A 12,059-nucleotide genomic window follows, 5' to 3' on the forward strand; every position below is an offset into this window, starting at 1 on the left:
GTGGTAGTGCCACATGGCATCCACATGGAAGTGGGCCCAAAAAAAGATGATGTGGCACCTAACACATGGCAAGTGTTAGTGATGCCATGTGGGAAAAGGAGATAGAGGGACCAGAGGGTGGCAAAGCTACTGGTAGAGGAGTAGCAGTGGCCGCATGGGTAGCACAACCAAAGTAATGGTGACAATGGCAGGTTTCAGTCAACAGTGGTGGAAAGACTTCCATTGGTGATGGGGAAGATTCTGACAATGACAAAGGAGATTTTGACAGTAGTGTCAGGAGGTGACCAAGTTAGGTCACACCAACATTAGGAAGTGATGCTCGTACTAGAAAAAGGCTCTGTTGATTGGAAAAGGGGGTTACAGGCTGGAAAAATGGCCTACGAGCTCTTTTTTAAATTAAAAAAAATCACCTTGGAGTGCATGCAGGAGGTTGTACAGTATTTTGGATAATTTTTTTTGCCTCTCAAATCAATGTTGTCCAAAATGGACAAAATTTATATGGAAATAGGGGTTTTGACAACTTCTAGATCCATCTGTGTAGTCCATTTAGCCTGATACTACTTTGAAAATTAGTGACCCCCTATTTTCTCAAGAACTACTCAAAAAAATTCTAGATCTAATCTATCAAACCCTCATTGTCCTTTTTCTCCAAATATTGAACAAGCTACATCATATCTAGCTTTGATACAATGAAGGATTTAAGCAAATATGCAAATCAAATCCACGAAGTCCTTGAATACCTACATGTAGAAAACTTGTCATAGAGAAGAAAAAGACAAGAAGAGGCAAAGGTTTGCTAGGAAAATATGTGATTGCATTCTCAAATAAAGAAAAGATGTAAATTATTATGAAAGATCAATCCTTATAAAAGGAGATCGAAACTCAAAAGGGTAACCTAAAAAGCTACAAAAGGGTAACCTAAAAGGTAAAAGCTATTTAATAGTTACTAATTAATTATTAAATAGAGAATGCAAAAGGTGCATAAAGCAAACTCTTAATAAGGGAGAAATGGTAATTTAATTAATGAAATAAAATTTACTTTTTTCTCTAACATATAATACAATGTTAGGTCTTATATGTACTACGTATTGCAATTTTTGAATCATAGACCTCTACAATGTTTGATTCACATTAGCTAAATCATCATTCTTTGATAACTTGTGTCATGTCACCATAGGTGTGCTAACTGGTTTGGAATCTTCTAATCCAAATATTTTCAATATTTCCTTCACATACTTAGACCGAGTGATGTAAATACCACATTTCATCTGATATACTTGTAAACCAACAAAGAACTTGATCTCTCCAAACATAGAGATCTCAAATTCTTTCTTCATTTCATTTGCAAATGCCTTATATAATACATCTTGACCTTCAAATATGATATCATCAACAAAAAATTTAGCTAGTAAAATACCTTTACCTCCTTCTATCTTCAAGTACAAATTGTTGTTATCATCGATCTTCTCAAATCCAATCTTCACAAGATAATTGTGAAGCCTTTCATACCATGCTCTTGGGGCTTGCTTTAAACCATATAAAGCTTTGTGTAGTCTACATACCATGTTCTTGTTGTTAACATCAAAAAATCTTTCGGCTATTCTATATAGACCTCTTATTCTATAATAGACCTCTTATTGTAATAATTTTGGGAAGTGTTTGAGCTGGAATTGTGTGATAATAATTTTATCACACATTTTATGCGTATTATTAATATCATTTCTTCTTCGTGAGGCTTCATTGATTATAAATTATTTTGAGAACTTGGCTTTGCAACTTGTTAAACATGGCAGAAAATTAGGAAAAGGGAACCTGATAGCTGTAAGAAATGGATGAAAGAGAAGGAAATGTGAGAGAAATTAGTAGAAGGGGGTCTCACTCCTTATATGGAGAAGATGAAAATGGTGAAACTAGATGTCATAGATTTGTTCTTAAGAGGCTAGAATAATGGTGAAGTCAACCTGGGAGGGAGAAAATTGCAATTCAATGTTACAATTATGGTAGAAATTATAGGGCTCAGTGAAAAAGGTAAGCTTTTCTTCCAGGATCTTAAGTATTATGAAATGACCATTAAGAAATTCCTCAGAGAAACAAATGGTTAGTTGATTAAAGGGGAGGGTGGTATTAATGTTATTGTATCTATGAAGATACTTTGGAGGCATGTTCTTATTGTTGTAATGGAGTATATTTTTCTTGATGGGAGATATGATAGGGTCCATACTACTACTTTGTACTTTTAAACCACTTTAGATATAAAAAGGGTGTGTTTTCGTTTCTATTTATTGTGTTCTATTTATCATAGTAGTAGTGCTTTAAGGTCTGATCCCAACAAACCCATAACACATGAGGGTTTGGTGAGATTGATTTATAGTTATTTTAAAAAATCTATCCTTGATCTAGTTTTGAATAACATAGTGGAACACAGTGGTAAAAATCTAGGGCCAGGGGAAGAATTGGGCAACGGTAAAAAGGATTTTAGGGGAATTAGGATTGGAATCCCCTAGTTCCAACAAAATCATGAAGACTAAGGTTAATTATGTTGAACTTGTCTATGAAAATGAAGAAGATAGCGAATATGAATTAGAGAAAAAAGAGATTGAAGGACATGGGAAAGAGGAGAGGAAAATGGATAACTCAGAAGAAGTTGAAAATTTTGAGTTTGTGGAAAGATTGTTTAGAGGTGGCAATGTGTTAAGATCTCCTCCCTCTCTGTGTTCTACTCAAAATGAGATAACATCTCCTCTAACAAAAATAAAGATATTTGGGTTACTCAAGATGAGTCGAGTACCCCTATTCAACTCCTAAAATTAAAGAAAACTTGTCACCTTAGAATAAAGAGGATGATGAAGAACCTAGAGAAGCAATTAGGCTTGTTGATTATGAAGAATCAATTGATCATGGTGTGTATATCTCTTTGAGAGATATTGAAGGGAAAGAGAATGAAGGCCTATCTCCTAGCATGAACCAGTTTGAGAAAATGGATGAAACCTTTTGGGAGGAAAAGGAGAAGATGAAGGTGAGAATTCCTATGTTTCAAGTGATGGACGAGGAGGAGATCAATGTTAATTTAAATGAGGATGACATAAAAAACTTGGTTTTAGATCCTCCCCATGGTGTTCTACAAATTTCAAAATGATTTATCTTTATTCACTAAGATTGGACAAATGGACTTACACTCTCTCAAAATGCTAAATTTGAAGTATAGAGTATTAGTAGGGAAATTTGAGGAGATGCAAAGAAAATGGATGAGCAATGGTAGAAAGAGAAGGTAGGTGAGTAGAAGGGGAATATGGAGATAATAGAAGAGATGAGCAAGAAGATCACAAAAATGGAAAAAGTGAGGATCTAGATTAGTTAGTTGAGGAGCTAATTGTGGTATTCAACATTGATAATATTAGCTTCAGCATAGATTCGCAGAAGGAGGCTTTAATCCAAAGGATCCTCAAATTAGGAGGCAAACATTATATAGCTGAAGATCTCAGAAGGGATTTATTAAAGATGGAGATGGGAGATAACCTATTAAGATAGACTCGGAATTGTGGTAGCATATCAGAGACAAACCAAGAAGCTAAGAGAGTTGGAAAAATTATTTTTGAAGAGATTAAGAGTGCAGATGTAGAGCAGTCAAGAATAGTTAGTCAAATCATCAATGAAATTGAAAATGAAGAATTGGATGAAAAAAATGACTTCAAAATATTGCCTGATCATAGTCTGGTAAATTCATAGCTTCTTAGGATCCATATGAATTAGGAAGGTTTGAATTCACCAAGATTTGGTAGATCAAAAGGTAAAAGAGGTAGGAAATCTCTAAAGGAACTAAGAGAGGTAAATGGACTATGCAGAGAACAATAGAAGATAGATGACTTGCTAAATATTGGGAAGGGGAAGTGCCTTCCCAGGGCATCATGAGGATCACCACATGGAATGCTAGGGGTTTAAATGCCCCTAGTAAAAAAAGGTTACTAAAGAAAAATCTTAAATCTTTTAATTCTGAAATCATATTAATTCAGGAAACCAAATTGAATAATATTGAAGGTTTAAAAATTAATAAGATGTTAGGTTTTTGGGAGTCTCTCTTTCTAGAGTTTGCAGGTGCATTAGGGGGTCTAGGTTTAATTTGGAATCCTAGGAGGGTAGACATACAATGCTTACAATTAAGTAATAATTGGATAAGCGCCAGAGTGCAGTCTTAAAACATATCTAAAATTTATTTTAATCAATATTTATGGTCCAATTAGTCATTTAGGGAAGAAAATTGTTTGGGATGAATTCAACTCTATTTTCTATAATTATAATGACAATTCGATTTTGGTAGGTGGTAATTCTAATACTATTTTAAACTTAGAAAAAAAGGTAGGAGGTTCGCAACATCTCTCTCACTCGTCTTTAGATTTTAAAACTTGGAGTGGAAAACATAACATGATAGATGTTCCAATGAATAATGGTATCTTCACATGGAACAATAGAAGGAAGGACCTTGCGTATATTGCTGAAAAATTAGATAGGTTTTTTATAATAGGTAATTTCAAAGATTATAATTTAAATTTTCATTCTTCCATGTTGCCAATAGCAAGTTTTGATCATTATCCTATTTGTTTTGAGCTTAGCAAACAATTAAAACCAGTCATGAACCCTTTTAAATGCGAAAAGATGTGGTTTCAAGACCCCAATTTTATTGATAATATTAGAGATTGGTGGAAACAAGCTAGATTTGAAGGTTCTAAGATGCTCATCTTTGTTTCTAAACTAAAATGGTTAAAAGAAAAGATCCTAAGATGGAATAGAGAGAATTTTAATAATATCTTCAAAGAAAAGACAAAAATTGAACACAAATTTAAAAAGCTCAACTTAGAAATTATTAAGCATGTTATGAACAATGAAACTTATGCAGTAGAAAAAAAACTCCTCGCTAAGTAGGAAGATATCCTCTCCAAAGAAGAAATATTTTGGAGACAGAAATCATGAGATAAATGGCTAGATGAGGGTGACTGGAACACAAAATTTTTCCATAACTCTACCATTTATAATAGATCTAAGAACAAAATAACAAGTATCCTTAATCAGTTGGGTATTCATACTGATAGACCACAAGAAATTGTGAATACGTTTGTATCACATTTTCAGGGGATATTAAATAATTATGAAGGATCTAATAGATTGGCTCAATCGAAAATGCTTAAATTTTTTCCAAAAATAATCTCATCTGAGGATAATAAGGAGTTAAATAAACCAATCACTTTGGATGAAGTAAGATCTGTTGTTTTGAATATGAATCCAGAGAAATCTCCTAGACCCGATAGTTTTTAGGCCTTTTTCTTTCAAAAATGTTGGGATATTGTGGGGGAGGATCTATGGAAAGCCATTGAAGCATATAGAACTGGAGGAGCTTTGTTGGTTAAAATATATTACTCATTTCTCACCCTGATTCCTAAGAAGAATGGGCCAAAAACTTTAGGAGATTATTGTCCTATTGCTTTATGCAACACTATTTAAAAAATGTTCTCTAAAATTCTAAGAAAATAGGCTTAAAGGTTTCCTGCCTAATCTTATTCTAAAGAGCAATCAGGTTTTGTCCTGGGTAGATCTATTCTAGATGGTATCCTTACTATTCAAGAAACAATCCACTTGGCGTCAAAAAATAAGGAGGTGTGTATGTTTATGAAATTAGATATACAAAAGGCTTATGACATAGTTGACTGACATTTTCTTTGTAAGGTCTTGAAGCATTTGGATTTTCTCATCAATGGATAAATCTTATTTTCAAATTTATTTCTACCCCTAAGATTTCTATTCTTATTAATGGAATGCCTAGAAGGTTTTTTTGAAATTTCAATAGGAATTAGACAACGAGATCCAATATCTCCTTCCCTCTTCATCATAATGGCAAAAGCATTTGGAAGAGCAATTTCTGATGCATACCAAAAACAAAAAATTACTGGCATCACTATTACTAGGAATATGCCCAATATCACTCATCAACAATATGAAGATGACACAATTCTGCCTGGTAAGAGTACAAAATCTGAGGCTTTGGGTCTGAGTAATATCATTAAGTCCTATATGGACACCTCAGGTTAGAAGGTGAATGATGGAAAATCAAAGATTTATTTTCTGAATACTCCTTCTAAAATGGAAAATTGGATTTGTAGTATTATGGGTTATAATAAGGGGAAATTTCCAAATTTGTAGTATTATGGGTTATAATAAGGGGAAATTTCCATGTAAGTATTTTGGTATTTCTCTTGAGAAGGGGTCGAATTCCAAAAAAGTCTAGCTGGATACACTTGAAAAGCTAGATAAGAGGATAGATAGTTGGAAAGATAAGTGGCTCTCAAAAGCTGACAAAACTACCAAAATTAGCTTAGTATTATCAGCCATTCCTATTTTCCCTCTCTCTTGCCTTCCCCTTTCTAAGAATATTCTTTCAAAGTTTATATCAAAACTTAGGAACTTTCTTTGGAAAGATTGTGAAAATGACAAAAAATTAGCTCTCATTAAATGTGATGATTTATGTAAAGCTAAGGATCACAGGGGTTTAGGGATAAAGAATATGCAATGGCAAACTGAAGCGTTAGGAGCAAAACATATTTGGTGTTTGTACAATCAAAGAGGTCATAAATGGGCAAAGATATTTTATAACAAATATCTTAATCCGAATAATCCACTTTCTCTATTCAGGATGAAAAACATGCCAAGAGGGTCAGAGTGCTGGAATTTTATGTCTAGATGTTAGAAATTAATTTGTAAGTTCTTGAATTGGGATGTTGGGTTGGGGGATAAAGCCTTATTTTGGGAGGACTCCTGGGATGGTTGTCCCCCAATCTCTTCTTCCCCCATTCCTCTTAATCTCAAAAATAGGTTGATATCTCTATTGGATGATAAATTCAAGGACTATAAGATTAAGACATTTTTAAAAGGGGCTGAGCAATAGATTTGGTGACTATTCGATGGGTTAGGGTTAGATCCCAATTTAGTTAAGACTTATGAAAAGATATTTTCGGATAGGAAGATTAAACAATCAAAAAGGTATGATGACCTCATTTGGGCTGGCTCTAAGGATGGTAAATATAGTGTGCAAAATGGTTATAAATCCTTGGTCCATTCTCAAAGTTGGAATCTAGTGGAGATGCGTCTCAAACTATGTTGGGATGCGACTTGTCTCCCTAAGGTAGGATTCTTTTTGTGGCTTGCCCTCCAAAATAGAATTTTGACTATCGATAGATTAGCTAGACTTGGTATTATAGGCCCTTCTTGGTGTGTGTTATGTAAGCATAATAATGAAGATGTGGATCATCTCTTATATAGTTGTCTGTATGCGCAAACCTGTTGGGAATGGCTTAGGTTCAATCTTATGCAGTCTTCACCTTTGCCAAAATCATTTCAAGATTTCCTTTTAACTTGGCCTACTAGCATGGTTCACGGTGTTTATAATAAGCTTTGGAGTATTTTTCCTTCGATTGTAGTATGGGAGATATGGAAGGAAAGGAATCATCGCATCTTTCAAGATATTGAATTGAGTATGGAAGGATTACTTTTTAAAATAGAAGCATTTATTGTGGAGGTGTTGAACTCTCACCTTAGGAAATCCACTAAAGAAGAGGGATCCTTCTCTATCTAGGATGGTCTTATTAAAAAGAATTGGCCTAATCTTACTAATCTACCTCTTGTATATTTGAAGAAAAGCAAGGAGGCAAGGACTAGGTGCAAATGGGAACAACCCCCTTTTGGATGGTTTAAACTCAAGTTTGATGGAGCTATAAGAGGTAATCCGGGGGTGGTGTATCAGTTGCATAATTAACGATGATACTGGTAAGTGGGTTGCTAAGATAGCTTCACCCATTCCTCCTACCTCTAATAATCTAGCAGAATTAGAAGCACTAGATAAAGGATTCCAGTTATGTATTAGTCTAGGATTGTCTAAGGTCATCATTGAAGGTGACTCTCAGATTATCCTTAATGCATTCAGGAAGTGAGTAACTCCTAATTGGGTTATGAATTCCAACTTAAAGGAAGTCCTTATGCTCTTTGATTGTATCGAAGATACTCAAATCTATCATATTTTTTGAGAAGGAAACTAGAACACAGATTAGCTAGCCAATAAATGAGCTGATGGAGTATCCTTTCAAATAGTTAATTATCTGTAGTTCCTTTTAGTTAAATTTAGTAATGGTTGAAATATAAGGCCAATTCATGACTTTGAGTAAAGAAATAAATTAGGGCTTCTGGTGGGGTTGTCTGGGTTGATTTTTTAATTCTCTTCTTTTATCTCCTTGCTTAGATTTCACAACTATCTACTGTACTAATATCATTTTGGAGTTGTGATATGACTTTCTTATTATAATGGTATTGTTTGATAATGGTAATATGTGATGGGACGTATTTATTGATAATGTTCAATTGATCGGGTTGCAGTTTATGTGTTTTAGATCCTAGTAGTATCTGTGACTATTTTAGTATGTTTTCTTTTCTACTTTATAGGTTAAGTAAAGGGTGGCCTTTCTTGGTTATTTAATTTGAAAATAGTTTTTTTTTTCAATTTTATGAGGTTGAGCACTATATTAACGAAGACTAGAAATCAAACTTCATGGAATCTCTTTATGGCTACCTTTTTCAAGTTCACTTTTATTATATTTTCTAACCTTGTGTTTGACTAAGCTTAGGAGGAGGCATGATTGTTTGAGGCGGGAATATGCCAACTTTAAATTGGCTTCTGATTCTTGTTCAAATGGACAAAGATATTTACGATGTAAAATGTAATCAAATCTTATGTGATCATTAGGGGAAAGCCCCTATATATGTTGTAAACTTAAATTTGTATTAATTAGCAGTATTTGACTAGGGTATGTCCCTTTAAAAATGTAATAATATAGGATGTTTGTCCCAGGCTAGACTTCAAGTTTTCTTCTGTGTTCTTTCCTACCAATGCCCATTTGAATAGAGTGAAGCTATTGTATCTTATTTATTAAATTAATAAAATTAATTGGGGCCTAGGCCATTTATTGATTTTTATATTAATAATAATAATTTAAAAAAAAAAACAAAATATTTAACTTTAATAGTACACATAGACACAATATTCTATTTCTTACTTGACCAAGAAATCAACCTAGGTTTAAGGAAAAAATATACCTCCACTTGCTCTCCTCCTTTCTTCAATACATCTATCTAGTCAACATATGCATAAGCCATCAATGTAAAGTATGATTTTTTGGGGTATCACAGTCCAAAGCTTCACTAGAATCTTATTGAAATATTTCTGTAGGACAAAAACATGCATGATATCAAATATGATAGAAGCCAAATATAAAAGTTCATCAATTATTGATATGCATTTACTTTCATTAGTCTTAAAGGTTCATAAATGTAAGTAATATAAATTTTATTTTAATATAATTAAATTTAGAATATTTAATTATGTTATAATTAATTAAATATAATATATGAGTGAAATTAAAAACTATATAAAATAAAGATTAGAAAATTTAAATATAATATGATTTAATAGTGTATAGATTTATATGATAATAAACATTGAATTTAACTTCAATTATATAATTTCTTTCATAAATGTAATATATAATATAAACTAATTATATAATTATATAATATTAATAGATAGTATAAACTAATTATATAATTATATAATATCAAATAATTTACATTATTATGTAATTAATATCACATTTTTTTGAAGGCAATAAATTTTTAATACAAAATATTCTTAAATATTAATTACAATTACATATCACTTTTTTGGAAGGCAATAAATTTTTTAACACTAAATATTCTTAAATATTAATTACAATTTTTTAAAATATATTTTTTATCTATTTTTTATCTCCCTTACAACCCCTCGCCATTGCATGCCTCACACAACTTCAGAAACGGATGACCTCTATGGGTCTTCCATCAAATCTGGTTTCTCTCTGTTTCAGTGATATATCAGAGTTTGTATCAAGCCCTCATCTTTGCGGCGGCATAAAAAGAAAAAGGGACTGGATCGAGAAGCTGGGGCTGACTCCATTAATGGACGCAACCTACAGAGGAGATCTCTCTATTTCCACTGCCTAGAGCGTATGCCATAACCGCAGACAGGTGGTATTGAAGAGATTTGTGGGGAGAATAAAAAATGTCACAGCTGAAACTAATCTACAATGCAACTCTCTCACACTTCTGTATGCTGTTGGCATAGCCAATGAATTTGGACCCATGAGCCAAAAAGGCACAAGCTGTATTCTGAGCCTTCCCTTTCATCCCAACAAGTGGAGAGTTTGTTTGGAGATGGTTTTATACGGTTGTGTGGGCGCCGCCATGGCTATCATCTTGCTCTACAACGTAGGAATCAGTTATTGGTGGTGGGTCAGCGGGAAAATTAGGCGTTTTGTGAGAATTCACAAAAGCCTTTTGAGGATTCACATGGGCTTAGTGTAGTTGGATATACTACCCGTCAAGGATGCAACCAAGAGTTTTAGCTACGCCAATTTAATGGAGCAGTGCAATTTTTGAATGGTGTGTAAGGGAAGACTTGTTGAAGATCATGGGATGGTTGTTGTGAAGAAACTAAAGTTAATCAACCCAGCCCAGTGCGGTTAATCAACGCACGGAAAATAGAGGAGGCAACGAATAATTTTAGTAGCACCAATTTAATCGGGCAGAGGAGTTTTGGCATTGTGTCCAAGGGCGTACTTCCCCATGGTAAGATGATTGCCGTGAAGAGACTGAAAAAGTGCTCTATCAATGATTTCTAGAACGAGTTGGAGATGATGAGAAGCTTTTGCCACCGAAATTTGTTGGCTCTTTGTGGCTTCAGCATTGCCGGTGATGGCAAACAGGGCTGCCATGAGCGGTTTCTCATTTACGACTACCTCGCTAATGGCAGCCTTGATCAACACATCTTTGGATTGAAAATTAGAAATGGGAGAGCAGGACTGACGTGGGAGCAGAGGAAGAAGATTATAATGGGCATCAACACGTCTTTGGATTGAAAATTAGAAATGGGAGAGTAGGACTGACGTGGGAGCAGAGGAAGAAGATTATAATGGGCATCGCAAAGGGGTTGTGTTACCTACATTCCGGCATTCGGCCACCGATATATCACAGAGACATCAAGGCTGACAATATTCTGCTAGATGATGACATGAATCCCTGTATTGCAGATTTTGGGCTGGCCATAAGGGAAGGGAGGTCTCTGATTGGGTCAAAAGTAGCAGGCACGCATGGGTATTTGGCACCGGAGTATTGTCTGACTAGACTGCTCACAGATCGTTGTGATGTCTACAGCTTTGGAGTTCTACTGTTGGAAATCATGAGTGGCAGAAAGGCTATGGATATAACTTGCTACTGCCATATTAATGACTGGGTATGGAAGCTTTTCAGAGCGAATAAAATGGATCTAGTGATAGACTGGAGAATGCGGGAGAGGAAAGAGGTGAAAACAATGGAGAGATTTGTTAAGGTGGGCGTTTTGTGTGCTCTTGTGAATGTGGCATTAAGGTCGACCATGGAAGAGGCATTGAAGATGTTGGAGGGAGAGGCTTCCATTCCTGCAATGCCTAAAAAGCCTTTGTCTATAGTAAATCACAAAGCAGAGGCCGACGACACCGATTTTCATAGATTTTTAAATCCTTCCTTCAAATCGTCCGTCAGAGTAAACTAGGAGGCCGTGTCTGCATTCTCCTATAGCTACTATTCTGTGGTAGCATGGCCTGAACTGGGAAAATATTTTATACTACCTCTGAAAAAAAGTGTATATAAAAATGATTCTTTGATGTTAGTATTTCTTCTCTGTGTTTACAATTGCAATGAGACACATATATGATGGCACATTTATTCACTGTACATTTTTCGGACTTGATTTCAGATCATGGCATAACAAAACATGCTTTTACCTTTTTTGGTTGGTGAAATTCAATTCATGAAATTAAGTTAATTTACAAAGCAATTGAAGTGATTTAGTCTTTGTCTGCAAATGAAACTGGTTTTATTTTTGCCTTGTCTGCAAATGTTTTATTTCTTCTAATTGTATTTTAAATCTTTCGATATACTAGTGTAAGATATAG

At 34.3% G+C, this 12,059-nt stretch overlaps 1 protein-coding gene and 1 pseudogene across 1 annotated transcript; both read left to right on the forward strand.

Moving 5' to 3' along the window:
• Positions 1–65: 65 nt before the first annotated feature.
• On the forward strand, positions 66–10,985 carry LOC149555356 (putative receptor-like protein kinase At1g11050). Its single transcript, XM_089829357.1, has 2 exons — positions 66–158; positions 10,749–10,985. The coding sequence occupies exons 1-2, from the start codon at positions 66–68 to the stop codon at positions 10,983–10,985; spliced, it is 330 nt and encodes a 109-aa protein (XP_089685483.1).
• A 53-nt stretch (positions 10,986–11,038) lies between these two features.
• LOC149555357 (putative receptor-like protein kinase At1g11050 pseudogene) lies at positions 11,039–11,656 on the forward strand (annotated as a pseudogene).
• Positions 11,657–12,059: the final 403 nt, after the last annotated feature.

The sequence above is a fragment of the Cupressus sempervirens genome, chromosome 5 (genome assembly GCF_028749045.1).
Source record: "Cupressus sempervirens isolate cs-2001-9-10 chromosome 5, ASM2874904v1, whole genome shotgun sequence".
NCBI lineage: Eukaryota > Viridiplantae > Streptophyta > Pinopsida > Cupressales > Cupressaceae > Cupressus > Cupressus sempervirens.